Source organism: Rhinolophus ferrumequinum, chromosome 4, assembly GCF_004115265.2.
Source record: "Rhinolophus ferrumequinum isolate MPI-CBG mRhiFer1 chromosome 4, mRhiFer1_v1.p, whole genome shotgun sequence".
NCBI lineage: Eukaryota > Metazoa > Chordata > Mammalia > Chiroptera > Rhinolophidae > Rhinolophus > Rhinolophus ferrumequinum.
Genome location: NC_046287.1, coordinates 2,403,039 through 2,427,131, shown reverse-complemented (window position 1 = coordinate 2,427,131; position 24,093 = coordinate 2,403,039). Strand labels below are relative to the sequence as shown.

At 42.1% G+C, this 24,093-nt stretch overlaps 1 protein-coding gene across 1 annotated transcript in view; it reads left to right on the top strand.

Annotated features, from left to right (window-relative positions):
- Positions 1-24,093, top strand: part of CSMD1 (CUB and Sushi multiple domains 1) — a 1,609,724-nt gene that overhangs the window by 781,693 nt on the left and 803,938 nt on the right. The window contains exon 4 of the mRNA XM_033104535.1: positions 14,920-15,114. Coding sequence (XP_032960426.1) covers positions 14,920-15,114 — 195 coding nt within the window. The remainder of the gene's footprint in view (positions 1-14,919; positions 15,115-24,093) is intronic.

Below are 24,093 nucleotides of genomic sequence, written 5' to 3'. Positions count from 1 at the left end.
ATGTCTCTTAATATGGGTGTGGATTATCTGTTACCTTGTTTCTTTATCTAGTGGAATACTGTTAACAGCTTTTACATAAAACTAACGGTTTCCATAGTGATCAATAATATTGCAATATTTTGCCCTTCGGTATTTTATAAAAATGTCTATATTGACATCCATCTCCATCTATGCATACCTGTACATATGCTTGTTCCTCTCATGGCTGATAGAATTCCCACACGCAGAGCACCCGCAGAGACATATGTGTGAGTCCTGCGTGTGCTCACAGTGCATATTCTGATGTTCCAGTTCTTGCCAAGATAGCTGTGTTTCTTTCGGATGCGATCACACTGATGAGACTCGGGCGATCTCTGTGATCAGGCCATCATTGATCTCGCCCAGGAAAGCGACCTCCTGTGCGTGGCTCCGAAAATCTTAGTCTAGCAAGTGTTCCTTCTAGAGCTTGAAGGTCAGGTCTAGGACACTTAACATAACACTGCACAGAAGATGTTCTGGGGGAGGGCCTTTTCAATGACATTTGTGTCACTGCAACGGCTGAGGTCAATCAAGTCCCCTACTTAGAATGGTTTGTTCCTGCTCGTTTGTTTGTAGTGTATGTGTTTTCATTGATACCTGACTGTTTTCAGGAAACTTGAAGAATATTTACTTAGAAACAGTTGGCCTCGTTCTGCACTTATTGCTTCAGAGAAAACCATTGGCAGATAGAAAGTTTTGTGCTGCTCTCCACCTGGAGCCCACTGCCTAGAGGTGCCCAGGTGAGAAGGCTTCCTCTCGCCAGCAGGGGTCTCCTTGCAGTGTTTGTGGGTGATTACGCTGAGGAAATCGGACCTCTCCAGGGCCTGGAATGCTTTTCCCACTCCCCCAGTCTTTGGCAAGTCTCACATCCTTGGCTTGTCAGTGTGTCTCCTACGCGTCGCTTTCTCCTGGCTCTAGATACCCTCCTGTGTTCTCATTCCCCACACCTTCCTCCCCTCCAGACGGGCAGCTCCCAGCGGGGTTCCCCATCCCCTCGCTAAAATGATTCATGATGATTAAGACTATGCTTTAGTCATTAATGGGTCATCAAATCCTGGACAAACTGACCTCCTAATGTACAGTACACTGTTCTTCTAAACTGAAGTGGCATTTAAAATACATTTGATTAGCAAGCAGATAAACAACTGCAAAACATTGCTCCTTTTCAGATACGAAGCTCCTCGAGAGGTATGCTGGCCGTGAGGATAACTTCTTTGGTAGGGAACAAAGACTAAGACAATGGGGAACCTGGAAGGATATTTCACACTATCATGGAACAGCCCATCACACTAGTGAGACCCCACCTAAGAGTATGTTTGGTACACAGGAGCGAATCTCAGGAAAAGCGGAGTTCTTCCCCAAAGTTGCAGTACAGAAACACTTACTTCCAAAGACTTTCTCTACTTCCGATGACCCATATTCCCTGCTTTTCGTTGTAGTTTTCCATTTTATTCCAATCCCTTTGCAACCTCTTTGGTTTCTTAGATATGTTGCGTGAGGACCTCTAACAGCCTTACAAATTGGAAGCGTGCTGTAAAATGGATTTAATCACGTCTGCACTGTTTTTCACTGTTCTTACATTCTCTCTCTTATAAATCTGATTACTTCCAAGGTGAAGAATTTCTCACCCTAGTCCAAAAGTACACCTCTCCGTGGAGTCACCATGCCACCCTGTGTATGACTTAATGTAACTGTTCTAGTCAGCAGTGCGAGGGGACCAGAGGTGCCTGTGTACGCAAATTGTGACTGAGGGCTCCCCATCACTGAGGACCGTGGGGACCCACAGGAAGAGCCTACAAAGCCCATCTTGTGCATGTAGCTGCTGTAGCTCAGGGCAGTGCACTGCAAAATAAAGCATCAAAGGTCCCACAATAAACAAAGCAGATGTAGGTGGCATCGGCACATCACAAATGAATCACAATGGCTATTGTGGAATTAAGTTTCATTTGTATTTTCCTTACTCAATAGAAGCTTGCCTTATCTCTTTCCTCCACACTACAGTGAGAAGCTTATATATCTCCTGTTATTGCAAATGTCACCCATCCGAAGCAACAGTGGTTGCTTTTTCTTTCTGTGTAGTCACCGAGCTAAGTGATGCATGATCATGACTTTCTGATGTTTGTCATCGCCCACGTCCAACCACCTTCTTGATCTCAAGGCCCTGAGTGGTCCCAGGTGCATAGAAGAATGCGAATGGTGGTCATGCTGTGAACAGGTTTCGCTTGAATTTCCCTGGGGAAGGAGAGGTATTTCCGAAATCCCCTTGCTTATCACACCTGCTTACCTGCCCCCCCCCCACGCTCATGCAAAGTGCCTGCTCTTCCTGTGTGGACCCACCCACAGCCCCCGGCGCAGCAAGCGCGTTCTGATGCTCGGGTGATGGTCCTCAAGTTTCCTTCCTCAGTTTACCTCAGCAGAAGCCCTCGCCCCTTCTCAGATACGTTCCTCGTTGGTAGTTTTCTTCAAAGCCTCAGCGTCTTCTTTTTCAATTAATAACAGAAGTAATTAGCAATTCTCTGGTATCTGAACAGAGACCCCTGGTTGACTACATGTAGAGCACATGCTTGCAGTTCCAGACTGTTGCGTGAATCGCTTTTCTGCTCTTTCAAAATTGTATTTTGTGCTAGGCCGCGGACGTACAGAAGAACAACCACGGTGCGTCCCCATTATATCTGTGCAGTGCTTTTAATTCTGTCGCAGCTTTTCAGTCTGGCAGCCTCATTTCACAATTATGCTATGGGATTTGATCAGCCTTCCAGTACCATGCCAAGATTGAAGAAGCTGCCTACTCTGACTTGATGACACCTTTGAAGCTCTGAAGTTAGATGAGTTTCTGTGCAGTCTTTGTGAAATGCTGAAGGAATCCAGGAAGGCAGTTATTGTTGGCATAGGGCTTTGTCCCTGGGAGGGCCGCAGCTCTGGGCGTGGCTCCCTGGCTGGCTTCTGGTACCCTTTGTCCTTTTTCTGCTCTGCTTCCCTAGTTCTCCCTTTCAGGAAAGCTGCTGTACCTCAGGGCAGGGCACTGCAAAACAAAGGGACAGAGGACTCCACCACTGCCTGGCGCCTGGCGGCGAGGTCTGTAGGCCCCGGGTTCTTTGGGTCACGTGACTCCTGCAGCATCCACAGCCTTCCTTTCCCTGACCCAGCTAGTGAGAGCCGATGGTAGATGGACTGAAGGTTTACGGACAGGCAGGCTGCCGTTTATTCTTGGAGTCTTAGACATTCTCTTCGAGGTGCAGGGCCTTTCCTAAAATGTGTTAAAGTTTGGCTTATTAGATAACGACTCTGAATTCCACTTATTGGTTGTTTGGAATGTCCTACCCAAAACCGATCTGCACATTCATTCACTCATTCATGTGTTCATTCATTAATGCAGTAAATAGCTGTGGAGTGTCCACGGTGTATACGTCCTGTTGCAGGTGCTGCGGCAGGAAGGTGAATCAGGGCTCAGCCTGCTGCTCTCACCCAGCTCTGTTCTAGTGGGAGTAGATAGATAGCCGTAAGCCAGCAAACAGGAGAGTTTAAAATAGAAACAGCGTCAGGAAGAAGTAAACCACGATGGCGTGGAAAGGACTAGATCATGAGAAGGAGTCATTTAGGTAAGCGGACCACGAGAGACCTCTGTAAAGCAGTGGCCGTGGGCTGAGCCATGAGAACTGGTAGGAAGAATCACATCAAGGTCGAGAGGAGGGGTGGGGGAGGGCTGTCGCCAGAGCAGAGGTGACAGAGCTGGTGGACTACGGAAGGGGAAGGAGCTCTGCCACCTAGGGGCACCATGGAGAAGGCCTATGTGGCAGAAACACAGTGAACTTTCTAGGGGTGACGTTCAGGGTTGTGTGAGGTCACAGCACGTGGGACGCTGCAGCCCTTGTAGGAGCCTGAGGTTTATTCCAGATGCAGTAGGAGGACACCTGAGTGTTCTCATGAGGGCACTGCCAGTCCTCACTCGTGTTGTAAGATGTCCTCTTCAAGCTCTGCAAAAGTAAATGGTAACGTGCCGGGAATAGAGAAGATGAGAAGAATATAGAAGGGACTCTTCCCGTGACTTAGGAAAAGCCGGCTGGCGTGAATTTAAGGTTATGGCCACAGAGATGGAGAGGAGGGGTTGGGGGCAAGACGCCAGTCTGTGCAATTTTGGAAATGAGAGTCGTCTGTAAGACTCAAGGCAGCAGGCGTTGTACTCTCCTTGAGGAGATGTGTGTCCTCCACCCCGCCCCTGCCCCGTCTGGGCTCACAGTGCTGAGACTACTATGCACGAATGCAGCAGGGGAAAGTTGAGGAAATGGTGACAACGCAAGGGTCAGCTTTGTCACTGTGGGAGTGGGAGATTACGGAGAAACAAGGAACTTAAGCAGCAATGTTTGAGTTGGAGACATCAGGAACGCATGACTAACTCATGTTTAGTGTAATATGCAGGTGCACACCGGTGCAAACACAGGTACACCTGTGCACACGAGTAGTATATACACGTATTTTCTTGTTCTGTTATGTGTGACTCCTTAGAAGCAATAACTCCCAACAGCAGTGAGCACACACAGCGTTCAGGTCTTGGTGACTAGTTTTGTTCTATAATAAGAGGAGCCAGGGCTCCCTGGAGAAGCAGCTGGTTCCAGGATGGGGCAGGAGATACACACAAGATGAGTCTGGAGCACCAAAAAGTAAGGAAGTGCTCAAAAAAAAAAAAAATCAGGCAATTTCCAATTGAGGGACAGTCTATTTTGAGGGACAAAATACCTGACTAGTAATCCTCAAAACCATCAAGGTCTTGAAAGCAAGGGAAGTTTGAGAAACTGACACAGTCAAGAGATACCAAAAGCAAAATGCCAAATAACGTAATGTGGTATGGTGAATGGAATCCTGAGACAAAGGTGAAGTTGAGTAAACACTAAGAAAATTAAACTGGACTTTAGTTAGTAATAATGTGTGAGTGTTTTTCTCCAGGATGTTGCCTGAAATTCCAAGACTATTTTAATCCCACCAACAGGACCGTTCCCAAAGGCTGTGGGTGGAGAGCCACACGCTGTTCAGAAGACCCAGGCAAGCTCTCTCTGCCCTCTGGCCTCATGTCCATTCCCACATACAGGGTCACCTGTTACGTTACCTCTGCTGCGCGCCAGTGACAGCCTGCAGAGTGAAGAAGTTGCCACAGAGCATCAAGCAGGCAGGTCACCTGTGTCCTGAGAAGTGACTGTAGTACAGACACAGGCTGCTCTGACAGGCACAGGGATTCCAGTTCAGGTCCAGTGTCACACAGCCTTTCTCAAAATGCAACTGTTTCCAGATCAAAAGCATATTTAATTCTCTGTTTCCTTGGATCCTTGCACTTCCTCTACTTGTCAACTCTGAGGAGCCAACTAATCCCAGTCTGGGCGGTTTCTGGAATGAGCAAGCGGCCTGATATCTGAGTGAGACAAAAGTGGGGCTGGAAAGCTGCTTCCATCTTAGATTTTACACCTACTTCCTCATCTTTGTTACCGTCTCTGTAATACAGTTTAATAATCGTTAGCTCATCACCTCCTTTCCAGCCTGAGAATTAAGTGTATATATGCAGGGCGTGCCAAAAAAATGTACAAATTTTTAGAGACGTTATCTATGTATTACTTTTCAGAGTTGAATTGAATTACGGTAACAATGTGTAGTATGATGTTCGCTCAAAAGATGGTGTTAATCAAATGAATGCTAGTGTCATTCGTTGTATTACAATTTTCATACAGTTTTTTTTCCTTTCTTAAAATGTGTATACATTTTTTTGCACCCTCTGTGTATATATATGGTACATTAATTTTATTCGTACACCAGTTCCTTGTTATAATGGAATTATTTAGAATCAACAATAGGTCTTCAGAAATTAGAAACTCTTTAGTCCACAAATTATCTATATGTGATAGTACATGACAAAGACGCATGCTTTACCTTTTCCAAAAGACTCTTTTTAATAAAGCGTGAGCTATTTATGTGAATTCAATCATGGAAAAAGCTTTTAGGTTCAAGTGAATATGAAAATCACAAATTAGTAATATACCAGTGCCTGATAAACTGAAACACTGTGTGACCATAACTTTAATTCAGGACTATTTTTAGAAGGTAACTGCCAGCACATAGAAGAAAAATTAAATCATGTTAGACTGAGTGACGGCCAAAAATTCATTAATTAGAAGTAAAAATGCCACATGACTTTAATAAATTGCTAAATTCCTTTTATTGTTTTCTATGCAAATATGTCTTAAAATTAGTAGTGATTTTAAAGTTTAATCTTCATAAAACCTAAATTATATATGTGTATTTATAAATGAAGTTATAAAACCATTATGTTAAATTGTATCCACTTTCCTGTACAGGAATCTAATATACTTGATTTGAATTACTCAGATGTATATTTTTCTGTGCACTTGTGATACACGTGTGTGTGTGTGTATACGTGAGTCTAGGCATAAATATCCTAAGTTAAAAGAATCAATACAGCATCGTCCAGAGGCAAAGGAGAAAGTGGGTGAGGAAGCCATGCCTTACCGTGTGTGGAAACAACCTACGTGTGTGCCATGTATTGTTTGTATTTTATAGGACACTGTGTTTCCAGGCTTTGTTTTAGTCTGTGGCCTGGTAGTTACTGCTTTCAGTCCTGGGAACCTTGAACCTGCCCCCGTCCTACACAGCTGATGCCTGCCTGGCCCCCAGGCTCCTCTTCCGTCAGTGTTGCTGGGAACACTAGGGCTTCTTCTCCTGCTTGCTATAGGTGGGGTGTGCCCCAGCTGCTCCCCTCACTGGGCACCCCACTCTGGCCCATCCCGCCCCTCCATGTCCAGGCAGGCATGCTCCCTACTCTGCCAGCCACTCTTCTGTCACCTCCACACAAGACCCAGAACCACAGCTTTTTGTAACAGCTTTTCTCCTGCACCTGAAGCTTGATGTATAACTGAGTAATTATGCAGGAAATTACCACACGCGTCGTGAACTAGATGTGAAATGTGACAAGTCTCGGATCCCATGGGGAAATACAAAAGACAGTGAAACCTTCCATGGGAAGGGTTTTGGAGCATGGAAGGCTACGCCTGTGACCCTCTGCAGGAAGTGGTCCTGGCAGAGCCATGGTGACACCAGCCTAGGGAGCAATGGCATCTAATAACTGGCCACTGCTGGAAATTCTCTGGCCAATCTATTTGGGAAACACTGAGCCCAAACCAACTCCAGAGTCCCTGGGGACAGGCCGAGGCCTCTGTCAGCACTGCACTGCTGCCACTGTCTTTCTCTGCCCAGCCCTGCTCCTGCCTGCCGCCAGCTGCCCCACCAGCACTGCCACCTAAATGTCCTGCCCGCAAACCTCTGTGTCATCAGTCACTGCCCAAGAACCAGGATGTAGCTCTGCCCATGTCGCTGGAGAGGACATTGAGACCTGGATTGAGTTTATGTTTCCAGGGGCTCCGCTCACCCATGATGGCGTCACAGGGAATGTGACGTTCCGGAACCTCCACGATGGTCCTCCCTCTGGACAGGCCGCTGGCCTCACAGATGGACTGTAGTTAGAGCAGCAGAGGCTTGTTTACGGCCAAGAATCTCAGAGTTTGGAATATAAGACAGTTGGCTGGTGGAATTTTGGGGACTCTCATCTGTGTCCCATCCCTGCCTGGATGCCCGTGGAGAGGCGGGACGGGCCAGAGTGGGGTGCCCAGTGAGGGGAGCAGGATCTTGTTTCGAGCACTGCCTGGTGCCCAGGGCTCTGACGGCAGTTTAGTCATAAATTTGATGTCTTTCTTTAAAAAAAACTTTGTCATCACAGGAAGGTAAATCCAATCTCTAACACTGTACCTTGGCCAAAGATGAAGGATTATGGTGAGTTTTAATTTTAATCACTAAATTGGCCATGATGAAGAGTGTAGAATTGTTTCTAAATCTCAGTTGAATTCAACGTGCTAACCACCTCTCGTGCTATGTCATGTGACGGTTAAGCTTTGGAGTGGACGGTGTTATCCTTGTTACGTGGGTCTGATGCGTTAGAAAGCAAAGAGCAGAGACTGGCGCGGGGCCAGTTCTCCAGCTTTCACCAGCCTGCCCGCTCTCGCAAAGCTGATATCTCAGATGGTTTGTAGTCGTACTGTCTAAAAGTCCTCTTCAGATTTTAGAAATACTCTTACTTTATCTTTACCTAAATATTGAGACACGTGTCATCAACCCCATATCCATGTGTTGAGTAAAAAGTTCATTTGTGAGAGGAAGGGAGAAAGATGGTCATAAAAAATGTGTATGTACCCTTGAATCATTAATGGCAGTGTCCGTGATGAGCGCGAGGCTGGAGTATATGTACACTTACCTGGTAACACACACGCAAGTGTCATTTTCTTTTTGATCATTCTACGATAATTGAAAAGTTCACCGTCTGTTTTCCCCTATCGCTGTGCTCTTTTCGTGTGGCTTAATTTTCTTCTGTTGATGTCACCAGCATCCATTCTTCTACTGTTCTTCCTCAGCCTGCTGCTTGGGCTCTCTATGTGCTCTTGCCTCTAACTTTATGGCCATTTTTCCATTTTATTTCGTGATTGACTCCCCCTTCCCATTAATTATAGAAATTCCAGGAGCTGGAAATACGGCTCTCAATTCCTTTTATTTTATATTCCTTCCATCGTCACTCTTTCAGCCACAGGAGACTCAGAAACGTTTCCAGTCCTTCTCTCTTTTCTTGCTAAGTCTAGGATTCACCCGTGGAGAGGTTCAACAGATTTAAAAACAAAGAGCATAATAACATCCCCAACTCAGTGTCCTACCCGGCATCGGTGGCCAGTGTACATGGTCAAGGTCCTTTGCGAGGCATTGAGGTGTTCTCACTTCTCATAAGCTGCTTCCAGTTGCCATTCAAAATCTTTTGAAATGACACTTTAAAGATGTCAAATCTGTTTGCCACCTGGTTTTTTGCGGTGTTAACTTTGTACACAGTCCCCCTTGACACCTTTCTCCCATCCTGCAAATTTACCTGGAAAGCCTGAAACACATTTTTTAAAAGCCATGCAATAATTTTGCTCCCAGTTTTACATGAGAAAATATCCTAACACTCCCAAATCCTTATATCCTTTGTTTCTTATATGAAACAAAGTTCTATTGGGAGCACTACCGATTTGGTGGCATTTCATTGTTTCTTTTGATGTTGACAACATTTTCATAGGAAAATTTATTGTGCTGAAGACTAGAAATTCTAGATTTACCGTTTGCAAATCCTACCACCAATACTTACCAGCTGTGTGGCCACGGAAAAGTTACTTAACCTCTCTGTGCTACAGTTCCCTCCTCTATAAAGGGACAAATAGTACTTCATATTGCCATTAATATGTATAAACCACTTAAAACACTGTCTAGTTCATAGCATGCTGTGTGTTGCTAATTATTATTATAGATCAGGAACAGAGAAGTAGAATTAATATGGCTAAAAAAAGCACTGAGATATATTTTTCCTTTGCTTTCCATTTTAATAACTGTGTTCCCATTTTAATGGTAATATTGACACAAAGAGACTTTTTTTCTTTAGTTTTATTGTTTCTGAAATCGGTATATATTAGAAACCCTCTATACTTTTAAACTTGTATTATTTCCTTTAGAAATGGGAAAATGCATTTAAAAATGCTAATGTATATCGAGCACTTATTCTGCTCCATGTGTCCTGCTAACTCTTTAATCTGCATTATTTCATTTATGATGCACATCAAAGCCATCAGGACACTTCGTTCTTCAATCCCTTTTTGAAAACATAAAAACTCAGAGTTAAGTAATTTGTCGCATACCATTCGGTTTGTTTGTGGAGTAGGAGCTCTGCTACTCCCACATGTGACCTCTGTAACGCATCGTGCTGTAGGCTTTACCGTAAACACTCGCCAAACCTAGTTCCCTCATTTAAAAAGCGTCCTCTTCCCATTCTCATTTGGCCAAACCTTGTTGCTTTCCTCCTTTAAACATCCTTAAAACTCACTTCCCCTTTGAGCTCTTCCCATGCAGCCCTGTTCCTTGGCAAAGCACTGGCATCAGTACAGAATTCCTCCCTCACTGTGTCCCCTCCTGGAGAACAGTCTCTGGGAATGGAAGGCGCTGAGTAATTGCTGCCTGCAAAGAAACCCTCATTGCTTTTGTCACGTAACTGCTGTCTCAGCAGCTTGTTTCGCCAACTGGCCACGATTCAGAGTCAGGGCAGAGAATAAATGTCAGGTTTCAACATTTGGAAATCTGATTTGCACAGTGTTCCTGAAAATTACATAATCAGATTGTTCTAATCCTCCCCAAAGGTCATGGGAAGGCGTGCAGGGCAAAGACCCGTGGACACACATGCCTCGTGTTGTTGGGTCACATCCCGGTACCTTATGCCATGGGGGTATTTGAAGTCCTATCTCCTTGAGCTGCAGGGACACCTAAGAGGCAAAGTGTAAACAAGTGTCTGCTAGGCACCCTCAGGGACCCACTTTCCCAATGGAGGCCCCAGAGGAAACTTCACTGATCACACACACACGCTGTGAGAAGCGCTGCTGCCCCGCTGGTGGGATTCCAGCTTCTGCTGGCCCGCCGTTGGGCCGTGGAGCAGCCATGAATATTAATGCTGCTTGTTATTTTAGTATCCTGTTTCCACTCTTCTTCTGCAGAGGGATCTGGTATGACATCCATTTCACCATCTGAACTGTGTGCTGGATGGTTTGATGGGGTGGCCTACTTAAGTCACTGAGTTGGGATTAGGGCTCTTGCTAAATACAAGTGTCCTGGAGGCACTTTCCCTGAGAGCAGGGGGAGCGGCGGCCATACGTGCACAGACCTGGCCCTGTGAGGCCTGATGGAAACCTGCCACAAAAGGAGGGAACTGTGCCCAGAGTTCTTTCAAGAAACCCTTTCACGTGACCAAATGTCTGCCCTGGTGCAGAACTCCCCATACTCAAAGGATAATCGCTTTCTTGAAGCATCTATGGGAAAGAGGACAAATTACTTCAAGGAAGGATTAAAGGGAATTCAGAGTGGAGTTCACGTCACTGCAGTGAGCATTTACTAAATACTTAATGTGCACTCATTACTGTGGGAGACACAGAGGGACATTCACTGTCAACAGGGGATTGGGTTAAAATTAGTGAAAATGAATTTGGCAGAAATAACAATTGGGTTGAATTTATTTATTTTAAATTAGTTTTTCCCAGCCACTGGATATTCATATGTTGCTAATAATTACTTATGAGACATAAATCTTCACGTAGACCTATAATCATTTTCATCTATTTTTGCCATTTCAGGGTATTTCGATAATTTTTTTAATGAAATTGCTAATACTTTTATAACACAATGTGTGTTTTTGCATTTTTGTTATTCTTTGCAACTGGAAGTATTTTAATTCTTCCTCAGTTATTTCCATTTGCTTGTTGACATTGCTCACATTTAAAATTCTAATCTTTTTTTCTACAATAAAATTGGTTAATAGTAAAATTTTTCATTCCCTAAATAATAAATTTATCCTTCTGCTCCCAACCAGTGACTTTAAACTTTATGTTGGTTTTTAATCACTTTTCCCATTTCCTAATTTATTTTGCTTTTAAAATTCTTAAATCAAGTTTAAGTCTCTGAGGTCTATCTATAGTTTTAGCCAAATGTGGGGGGAAAAGTCACTTAAAATTATAATTTGTAGTTTCCAAAATGTTATTTTGTACAACTGGTTTTTGAAAAACTTATTTGTTTTTCCTTGTTCCCACCATGGTGTCAACTATATAAATCTTAGTTATTGTACATGTATCTAGAAGAATGCGTGCTATATTTTATATTAATGTTTATGTGTTTCATTTAATTGAGCAAATATATATTTAGCAAGGCCTTGCTGAGGGCTCGAATTATTCTACACACTGTGTAGGCGGAGATGAGAAAGATGGCACCCACCTTGAGTAGTTCAAGGTCCGAACTGGAGACAGTTGGTTGCTGTCCAGCCTGAGGATATAGAACGTGGGTATTTGGAGACCTGCTTTGTCACATTCAGTCCTCACACCGTGCCGTGGGGAATAAATACTGATGTGGACACATTTTTAGTAACTAAACAGAGCTAACGAGGGTGAAATAAGAGACTTAAATGGAGTTCTCTCCATCCTATTCCGTCATCCATTGAAAACGCGGCTGTTCAAAGTGCTGACTAGGTGCTTCCCAAATTCTAGTATAACTGTCAAGACATAAAGGCAGACATCTGTAGATAGGTGCAAATAAGGAAATGGAGGTACTGGTCTCAGAGGCCAGGGGATGGTTTACAGAAGAAGGAAAGGCTGAGGTGGCCCCCGAAATAGCGGCTCTCATTTCTGCACAGGATTTGATGGGCGGGGCTGTCACCCTTGGCCATTGATGCTACAGATGGAACTGGTAAGAGCCCCTGAGAAAGCGTTTTCTACGTCATCAACCACAGTTTAATGTAAATTGTAGGTACAGGTACACCCTCCTTTATGGAAATATTTTTCTTTGCAAATCACTATGTTTAAAATCTACATTGTTTCCCGTTAAGGGTAGCTTTTCTAGCTCAATGATGTAGACTGGCAGACATGACTTTCTTTCTGAATTTTATCATTTGTCTGTGTTTCTAAATACTACACTGGGCCGGGGAGCATTGGGCCTTATTACAACGTTCAAGTTGTAAGACAAGGATGTGTTCTTCCCCAAAGGTCTACTTGGGGAGACCCTTGTTTTTCAGGAATGATTTTTTCCCCGCAGAACTTTTGAAGTGGGGACAATTCCACACTCCCTGGTAATGTCAGCACAGTCAAATTTTCCATGTTGTTTCTCCTTCACTTCTGTTTAAACGTATTAAATGGGCTGCAGATAACATAGTGTGGAGTTTGTCCATCCAGCACCAGCAACTTGTGACCTCGTTCATATTTTACTGTATTTTTGTTATGACGCTCTCTCTGTATGCCAGTCTGTGCTAAAGATCCTTTTAAAAAGTGATTTCTTTCTATTTTCCATCGAAAAATTAGGAAAGTTGGGCCAACCACGTTCATTTTTCAGAATGGTTCATCTGTTTTGCCAGTTATGGAAGTGATTACTTGTTGTGGTTCTCAGTCGTAGGTGTTAAGATATCTGATAGGTTGAGACTAATAATGCTTGTCTTTGGGGAACATTTATCTGGATACACTCACTCTATAGCACTATGTACCTTCTAATAAGAAGTGTTACTAACAGTTGATGAAAATAATAAAAGCCCTTAAAAGGGGGAAGGGTTTGGTAAATCCAAATATTCTTGGACAAGGAAGGAAAACACTGAAGGCACTTATGTCCACATGTATGTCCACATATTCTCCCCCCACCTCGTCTTTCTTTCTCTCCCTGTCCACGATAGAAATGCAGCCATCTTGCATCTCAGGTTATAAGATCCCCAGTCTGTGCTGTGTCCTGAACTCACATGCTCCCCGAGATAGAACTGAAAGGTTTTCTACCTTAGAAATCATAGGCAGTTAAATGCCAAAGCACATACAAATGTTAAAAACAACATTTAAAAAAATAGACTTATTGTCTTAGAAATAGTGAGTGCGGCATTGAACAGAGCTTTTTTTAATATATAAAAGAAACAAAGACGAATGTAGACGAAACTTAACTGTTTTCTATTGTGTTGTCAAACTGTTAAGTATTTGCAGACTGTTTTCATAAATTATGTTGTAAAAACTAGAACCGAACACACTTTGACTATGGTTTCACAAACATGCCAATTACGTTAAATTTCTAAATGGTAGTATTTGTTTTCTAAGTTTTTCTACATAGCCTAGTTTGTACATATTTATTGTCAACATAAAATTATTTTAGAAATCACTGAGATCCCCTTCCATTCACTGGGAAAGTTCTACCAATTTCTCTATAAACAAAAAAAGAACACAGAAAAATTGCACTATGTTGTACGTATATATCAAACTATACCCCATACCCATGCAAAAAAAAATTGGATACACACATAAAATAATTTCGTTCATTTAGAAATACTTTATTATTTGGAGATCATTCCTTTTTTAAAGAGCAGAATCCTTAGTTTATTTGAATACCGCACAATAGCTGCTAACTTACTGATGACCTACTAAATTTAAAGCAGAAAGACGGAGATGATAGCTAACAGTCTCCAACTCTAGCCATTCAACTTAATGATACAGTAATTAAGTTCAAAATTATGTTTTATTAGTATGGAAGGACATTGTGTCAGTTAGGTTTCAAGGCAGTTGAATTAGGCAGAGAATCATATCAGCAAAAAAAAAAAAAATGTGAGAAGGTGAAGAAAATAGAACCAAGGCTGTCTTACTGGGATACCAGTGGATACAGTACGCGCATTATTAAAACTGATTGTCAAAACTTGGTTGTGAATCAGACTATAAATGCATACAGCCTTACAGGTGGCTTGGGATAAAATAGTGGTACGATTTTTTAAAAGTCTGATGGATTAATGGATGAGGTCTGTAATTTATGTCGGTTGTTTATCCATTAAACATTGATTGGTGATGATATTCAGGCCGCATTTATCCTCATTCCGCCAGGACCAGCATCACTGCGTGTTGCACATTTATGCTGGATTTCTGATATCACTTTTTCACATAATCTGTACCGTACTATATTAGCTGATCACTAACTCTACAGGCCTGTGGAATCTCATAATTAGAAAAATAAGCGAGGCAGCATTTAGAGCTCTGACTCTAAGCAGAACTGTTTTTCTTTCTTACCCAAATGCCTTAATTTATACTTTTAAAATAATCTTTACAAAAGTACCAAATTGCTGATATAAAACATGAATGTATTTCTTTGTTTCATTGTTAGGCAAAATGAAAATATTCTTGGTGCCTGGTTTACTAATTGAATAGCTCAAAAGCAGTGCATGTTTTGTGATGTACAATGACCTGCATAGACAATCTTTTTAAACTTCTATTTCTTTCTTTCCTTTCCCAACAGTCTTACCGAGCCACACATGTGGAAATCCTGGGGAAATATTGAAAGGAGTCCTCCATGGGACAAGATTCAACATAGGGGACAAAATCCGGTACAGCTGCCTCTCTGGCTATGTGTTGGAAGGGCACACCGTTCTGACCTGCATTGTCAGCCCAGGGAACGGTGCATCCTGGGATTTCCCAGCCCCGCTCTGCCGAGGTATGTACCGCACACGGGGATTGGCTGTGAAGGGACACCTGGGCTCGGTCCCTGGCTTTGGAGCTGACACTGTAAGTCTCCACCTAACGGACAGAGGACGTGTCGCACGGGGTCTTCCCAGATCAGCTCATTCTGTTCTCAAAAGTAATATTCCGTGTTACCTAAGAAGCCAAGGCCAGACCCTGGAAAGTCAGTTACAACCTTAGAGATGTCCTCAGTTACCCAAATTCACCTTCATTCTATTTCTCACACTCTGTGGACTTCTGCGTAACTTCTGATAGCGTTCTAAGATTTAATACACACCTTATGTCGTCTTGGTTTGATGGTGCCTTTTTGATCTTTTTCTCATTAAAAGTGGCAAACACTTCTTGACAATTAAATCACACCTTTTAAGGACTCTTTCAACATTCTGAGGCTTTTGAAATAAGGCTATCATAAAGGAATGTACTATTCCGAGTTCTCATCATCCGGATTTGGCATGAGGTTAGAATTACTTTCCTTGAAACCTTGCGAGTTTAGCCTTTCCTGTAATGTTGTTTTACTGATCCAATAACTAGGAAAGGACACACTTTGATTCCTAGTTTTCCACTTTACTAAGAAAAAATTCATCTTACTGGTTTCAAAAATAAAAGCATTGCTAACGTTTATTGAGGTCTTAATATAATGCTCCCAAAGTACTGAACACTTTACTTGGATTATATCCTTTAATTCTCACAACAACACATGGAAATAATAAATTGTGGACACTCATTTACAGATAGTGAAACACAATTTTAAGTTTTAAAAGGTTCCAGAGGTGCTATGAAAGGGATTAAAGCTCAAATACATGTCTGACTTTTAATTCATGCTCGTGATGAGGCAAATTCACAGCCTGAGCATAAGTCATTATATAACATCATATTATTTTCATCAGTATGTTTTGTTTGTTTGTTTTTTTTTTTTAATTTCAGGCTTTGCTATTTAATGAGTACTTTCCTATTTTTTTTTTTTTTCTTTCTGTTAAACGTTGTCTCATGAGCTCTCCTTCCTGTTAATTGCCTTAGTAAGGACCTCTTACCACTGTGGCGACCTGGTAGGCATCCATCACTTAGCCTAGGCCAGACATTACCTTTTCACATTTCATCTTCACAAGTAGGTATTTTATGAAAGCTTCGTTTTCTAGTCGGGGAATCGGAGGGTTAGCTAGGAAACCTGACTTGGTCAAGGTATTCCAGAATTCAGACATATCGTGTTCAAACTGTTCCTGTCGCTGAGGGAAATCCCTGTGACGGGTATTGTCCACTTGAAATGCCAGTTGTTCCTGAAGCACTCACTTCTCCTGCATGTGGCTGAGGTCTAGTATGTCTCTTTGTTCTTTTTTCTTGTTGCTATTAATTATGTTCCATCTTTCTACTGTCAAAAAGTGGTGTCCTCAAAATTCAGACGTCTGTCCCATGCCCCTTGTCTTTCTGTAGAGTCCCCTCCACTAATTGATCCTGTTTAAAGTCACTGCCACCTGGGTATCCAAAATGTACCCTTTCTTTTTATCTCTCCCATCGTTTCCATCATATTCCCATTAATTCTGGATAAGCATTGGGGTTACTTTGGCTTTGTTTTATCTATTATACCCTGTATGACAAGTTTTTACCATCAAACTATCTGTCGCTTAGCTCCACTCCCACTCCTGCTAGTTGTTTATTTTATTTTATTTTTTTACTTGTCACTCAGACCCACTTCAAGTTGGTTAAATGAGCTCCATGTGTAGAGTCTCAGCTCCCATCCTACATTCTGCTCCCTCCTCACTGTCCACCCAATACACTCCGTCACCGTGACCTCTCCTCTCTCAGGCAGGCCTCCTCAGTGACTCACCACAGGTGAAGTTGAAATGCGTCCAAGTGGCTACCAATACGCTCCCTAACCTCGTCAGTTAAATTGTCCGTTTTTCATCCACTGGTGCTCCCAGCACAGGTGTCATCCTTTTCTCTTGCACCTGCAGTGTTTGGCAGGGAGGCTTGTACTTATCTTCCATGCTCTGCAGGCCTGACAACAAGCTGCCGGCTCAATAGCGCCATGGTGGGAGCCGTGACATCACGAAGCCACAAGCACTACCAAGTGCTTTTATTTTGTTATTATTTTTCCCCCAAAGAGTTCCTTACCAACACACCACTCCATGCCTAATTCCAAAATTGTGCTCATTTCATCCTGTGCTGCAGTTACCCTAAGTTTACCGTTATACCTCCCTTATAGCCATAAATCTTACTTCTTTCTCAAATTCACACTTAAATCCAAATTTCAGTCATTTCTTACCATTGCAAACCCTTTTTAAATTTCATTAAGGAAAACAAAAAGGTCCTTTAGTTTATAACATTTATTTTGCTGTTATTTTATATTTTAACTCAATGTGCTAACATTTCCTCAACTAGTTTGTAACCTCCCAGGAGATAATGTACAGTCATGAAAGCTTTGTAACTCTCTCCTTGATTCTTCTCTATGAGAAATTCACCTAATCTATAGCTATTTCCCCTAACTGCTGATCCGAATCCCCCATTCATAAACTTAGTAGAAATATAGACAATGCTGAGTATCAAATAACAAGTAAAAATGTAAAGACTTAAAAATGTAAAGACAAACATTAATGGCAAGTATGAAAGCTTCTTTTCGCTCAGCCTTCCCCCAGGAGTTTTCTTCTTAGTTGATGGATCTTTACTAATTCCACGATGATAAACCTTATAAAGTCAAACTTTATGTAACAGTTAGCGCATAATCTTTCCTAGCCTGTCACCAATTTGTTAAATCCCAACTATATCAAGATGGTTTCATCACGATAAATGTTTTGTTTTTTTTTCCCTTCTGTGTTACAGATTATTAAAGGTATGCTTAAATTTTGCTTTCTCCAATGCTTAGACTAGTGATATTTCAAAGGACATTAAATTAGATATAATCATGTTATGAAACAAATTTGAAAGATACAACACAATGTATCATTGACTTGGATAGCTGGATCATAAAGAAAAAAATCAATTGCTCTAACTTTTATAAATGTGTACATGTGGTATGTCTAGGAGAGATATAAATGAATTACAGCTGTATGGGCTCAGATAATTACAAAACTAAAATGAGGATATTCTCTGCTTCTCCAACATTCTAAGTATTTAGTTCCAGGAATTGCTTGAGGATTTTTCTTAATAGTCTCACAAACAGTAACACCATTCCCCTTTCACAATGACTTTTCACTAGCATTGAATTTTTTTTAATTAAAAATTTACTGGGGTGACAATGGTTAGTAAAGTTACATAGATTTCAGGTGTACAATTCTGTAATACATCATCTATAAATCCCATTGTATGTTCACCACCCAGAGTCAGTTCTCCTTCCATCACCATATATTTGATCCCTTTACCCTCATCTACCACCCCCCTGGTATGCTAAGCAAAATAAGTCACACACACAAGTTGAGAACCATGTGATTTCACTGATATGTGGGATCCAAAACAGAAAGCGTTGACAAATGTGCATTTACCGTCTAGTGGCGGCATTACCGGAGCACTGACACTGACGCGTGTGGCTCACTGTTCAAGTCACGTGATGCTCTTTGAAGAAAAATGATATAACCATGTGTTTAGCACAATCAGTCCATGCTCAAATGGGAGGTCAGCCAGCTCTACTTAAAACCAATTACCTTAAACAGGAGACCAGTATCACACCGACTTCTTTCAAGGATGAGAGTTAGATTTCCTTCTTCTGGGGGTGTAATATTTCAGTCTTTCTCATTTACCCTTGAGTTTTCACCTCAATGTCGATATCTTCCTTGATTTTTCTTCATTATTGTATTTCATTCCCGTCCTTCCCGCTAGCCTATGCAAAGAGTGACTGTTTCTGTATGTGCAGGTATGGTGAGTATTCAGAGGAGAAATATAAAAGGGAAACTAAGGTACTGGACAGATTTCAAGGACAGACGCTCTCAGCTCAGGGTTTAAGCCCCTTCTTAATTTGCTTTATGTTTCCCCTACTTCATCATTAAATCACACAGACTCTCATGTTATGGGCCAGGAAATACCGTAAATTACTTTGCTCTCCAGCATACTGGACTGCCACAGAGTACAAAATCCAGAAAAGGAGGTACCCCCTTTGAATGGAAAGTATGAACAGCAGGCCATTGTCTCCAAATTTATCATCTGATCACAGTAAGAGGTGAAAAGGAAGTAGGTTAGGATCCATATTCACAAACTACTCCTTTGTAGGAAAACCACCATCTAATCCAAAGAAATCCCCAGGACGAGGTCCTCTTCTGACATTAGCCCACCATGAGGTGGGGAAATTTCTCACCCATGGTTTCCCTTTAGTCCTTTCAGAAATCATGTCCACTCTAACCTTCTGATTGTGGATCTCATTGTACTATCAGTGGGATCTTCTATCCACCACGGTGTCACATAGAAACATGCAGATGCTTGGTGGGGGGAGCTGTCGCTGGCCTGGAAAAGGTGTATGCTTTCCGGAGTGTATGCTCTGGAAAGACAACGGACAGTTGCAGTAGGCACATGCCGTTTGAAATGAGCCAGCTGTAAGCAAACGCGGTTCCATCCACTGCCTCCGGAGATCATGCGTCTTCAGCCCCACCTTCCAATATGCCTTCATTCTTCCGGCGGCGGAACGCTTTGTGTTTGTAACGTTCACTTCAGAAACAGCCCTGAGCAGCTGTGGCAGAGCCGAGACCCCCCAAAGTCGTAGCTCTGGACATTCCAATGACAAGTGGTTCTAAATGACTCATCTTTGTAAGTTCTGCACTTCACAGATTAGCCTGTGTTAACATTATGTGCATGACTCACGAACCGCCATAGGCAGGCGTCTAAAGACCACTTTTATACCATGTCCCTCTGTAAGTATGCAGAGGCCCATAAGTGCATGGTCCTGTTGTCCCCCAAGTCACCTTGAGACGTGGACGGGGGCAGCAATGGTATTCTTGTAGGAAAGGTAAGGATTTAAAGCTTCAAATTTGTTGACATTGCTGTCCATTCACAGCAGATATTATAACGAAACAGCTACAATTGAAACTGTATCATCCTGCTTTTACTAAAGTTTATTTAAATAGCACAAGCACACAATTTAAAAACTGAATAAAACTGAAGGGATTACTGTGTTCCTTTTGGAACATCCCGTCAATGTCCCCATATACTTATGCTGCAGACATTTCAATACCATTTAACATTTTTGTAGGGTTTTTTGGTCATTATTGTCTTATATCTGTTTATAGTGTTCTTTTTTGCTTTTTAGTTTTGAATTTTTTTAATTGACATCTCACCGAGTATTAATGTGCTTGTGTCACTCCCATTTGCCATGTCTTGTTTTTCCCAATTTAATTTAGATTTCTATATATTATTACAAATTTAAAAATCCACTGGCTCTTTCTGCCACGTTTCTTTCCCTTTATACCGTTTCCCTTTTTTTGTCACAATGTCTCTTTCCTCCCCATGTCATCAGATGTGAAGACCATCACCTCCACTTTCTCTTTCCAGTGTGTCTTCTAACCCATTCCTTCCTCTGTCGTCTCTTAGCTGTACTAGAACTTGTGCAATAACCAAGTTGCTAACATTTATGTGTTATTCTATGATCATAATTAAGTCCTTCTAAATTTGTCTACAGCTGCTCCTAAAAGCAGAAAAGCAGTCAAGCACGTCCCCAGTCCTGTCACTGGGGACATCGTGTCCACCCCAGAGCCCGGTGTCACACCCGTAATTAGCCGCCCTCCCTGTGAGTCCAGCATCACAGGCCCGGGGCTGCTCAGAGTTCACACAAGCTCTTTCGTAGCCCCAGTTACTCCTAATGATGCCATGATTGGTTTCTTAAGAGCACGTCTATTGTGCAGAAGGCACACCAACCCACAAAGAGCAAACAAACAAGACTGCAGGGGGGGTGTTTTGCCACTGTCTTTAAAGCATTTGTGAGTGTATGTCCTGTCCATTTTAGATTATTTATAATTACTTTTGTTTAACTTCTGGGCCAAAGCTTTCTTGTTCTGCTTGTTTATGCACTATTAATTAATAGTGAGTAGCTAACGCACTATTAGCAGACTCAAATGCAAGTGCATAGTTTCTCTCTCTCTCTCTCTCTCTCTCTCTCTATATATATATATATATATATATATATATATACACACACACACACACACATCTCCACACATATGTACATACATACATACATATGTACAGACACACCGACAGGTAGACTATAGGCAAGTGTGCTTTGAAGTGTGTGACTGAAGATATTGGGCCAAGCTGGAAAAGAAGTTTTCCAGGCAAGCGTCAAAAGAGAAGAAAAACAGAGCGGTTTTTAAGGTAGCAACCTGAGGTGACACATTATCTGAGGGAAGATACTATGTTCATAAACTCGTGCACAAGGGCAACAGAAGGCATGATGAGCTAGGTTTTAGCCCAGAACACCCACCTTCTGTGTGACAGAGCAGAGGGTGGGCGGAGCAGTGGTATGTGGGGGTAGTGACAGTGGTCACCCAGGCGGGGGTTCAGGAGTTCAGCAGCCACATGCCTAACCGACAGAAGTCAGTTCCACAGCGTTTAGAACTGTGATGCCCCCTAGCAGTGTACTGTGATCCACAGGTGGGAGCCAACTCTGTAATTAGAATTTCCTGATAACAACATTGATCAAATAAAAAGAAGTGGGTGATTTATTTTTTTTCTTTAAATTAAAGTTTATTTGGTTGACAATTGTTAGTACAGTTACATAGACTTCAGGTGTACAATTTTGTTATACATTATCTATATCTCAAATTGTGTGTTCACCACCCAGAGTCAGTTCTCTTTCCATCACCATATATTACACCTCGTTTACCCTCCTCTAGAGCCCCACTTCCCCCGCCCCCCCTTACCCTCTGGTAACCCTTCAACTATTGTCTGTCTATGAGTTTTTGTTCTTTCAGTTGGTTGTCTTGTTCTTTTGTTGTTTTCGGTTTATATACCACATATTAGTGAAATCATATGGTTCTCTGCTTTTTCTGTCTGACTTATTTCACTTAGCATTATAATGTCAAGAAACAACCAAAATGTCCTTTGATAGATGAATGGATAAAGAAGTTGTGGTATATATACATAATGGTATACTATTTGGCAATAAGAAAAGGTGAAATAGGACCATGTGTAACAACATGGGTGATTTAATTTTAATAATAAATTTCTTAATCCAACATCACCCCAAAATGATCATTTCAACTTATAATCAGCATGAAATATTAACGAAGTAGTTTGCATTTTTCCCCATACAAGACTTAACACCTGGCATGTGTTTTATAGCAACAGCGTGTCTTGGTGTGAAATGGCCACATGTCACATTGTAATTCACGAACATGCCCGTGGCTATTTTTGACAGCTCAGACTGAACGACAGAATCTGCATGTTCTTGTTTCCTTCCACACCAGCTGTTAACCACGTAGCGTCCTCATGGTGGGAGTGGGTCTCATCCCCACTTACTGTTCACTATACAGATGCACTTTTTTGACAAGGACTGATGAGAAAATGAGTCTGAAATATACAAATCTGACTATGTCATATTCTGATTGGAAGTCTTCCCTCTAACTTCTCAGCAATTGCCAAAGTAGATTTGAGCTGAATAGAATCAGAAAGGAGAGGCTATTTTTAAAATTAGTTTAGGCAAAAGATAAGAGTGAGATAGCTCGCTTTGGCTAATCCAAAAGGGTTTCTCAAAGGAATCTCATTTGAAGTGCTATCTTACTTTTGGAAGATATGACACCATTGCCTAATGAATGAAAATTCTGGAAATCTTTGAAGAGGATGCAGATTAGCTAGTGGAGGGAGCAAAGAATAAGAAACAGTTCAGTGCATGCATGCCCCAGGAAGTACGAACGAATGAAAATAAGATTGTGTAGATATCCGACCACCATGCTGCACACCTGAAACTAATGTAAAATAACATCGAATGTCAGCTGTAGTTGAAAAGTAAAAATTAAAACAAACTGGTACTGGGAGAAGAGGCAGGTTCAGTTCTGGGACCTGGCAATTAAGACTCATGTCACTGTACACAGAGTAGATACCTCCTTCAGACATCTGGTCTACCCGAGAACGCATACATCCACTCCAGTAAGATTGTCACTCAGCAGAAAACAGTAGGGGGGATGCTTGGACCCAGTAGCCTGGCTCCAGAGGCCACAAACCCAGGCTCTCCACAGTATTATCAATGAACGAAGTGAACATTTTGAAAATATGTTATTCTAGTGTTAGAGGATTAAATTAAAGGACCCGTGCTAAGCACCTTGCAAAGTCCTTCACACTTTAAGCAGGGGATGAAGTCCAGGTGATGGAGCATCAGGTGTGCAGGCTCCGAGGTGTTACCTGGGGGCCAAATCTGGTGTCAGATCCTGATCATCAATTGTGTGCTCTGTGTCTTTGGTCAAGCTGATTTTATCTCTCTGTGTAACAGTACCTATTTCATATGTCTGTTGTCAAGGCTAAATGAGATGATCCAGATAAAATGCTTAGGACAGAGCCTTTCACAGTGAAATTCTGTAACTATCAGTTCTCATCCTTTCCACTCCTCATCCAGTCTGGAAGGTGACTTCCGGTTTCAGAACTCCGTGAATGCAGCCAAGTGGCAAGCCATTTGAAAGTCAACTCATGTAACTTACAGGATACCAATATGTGTGGCTCTTCACAAAGGGTTATCATGCATTATTGCTATTCTTTGGGAGAAAAAAAAAATTACCAGGCTTATTTAAGGACAGAAATTGAATGAGCTGAGGGCAAAACAAGCAGCTACTGAAGGGTAGGTCATTACATTTCACCACGGGGGCTGCAGTAGTGAGACAGAAGTGACACACACGACCGGCATGTGGGTGCATGGCATAGAGGCAGCAGGACGGTACAGACAGTTTAGCAAGAGCCCCAGTGTGAATTATTTCCAGACTCCTTTTCCTTAACGTCATCAATCAAGTTTAAAGTATTTTAATAAACCGCAAGTGCAGTGGGATCAGTCAGT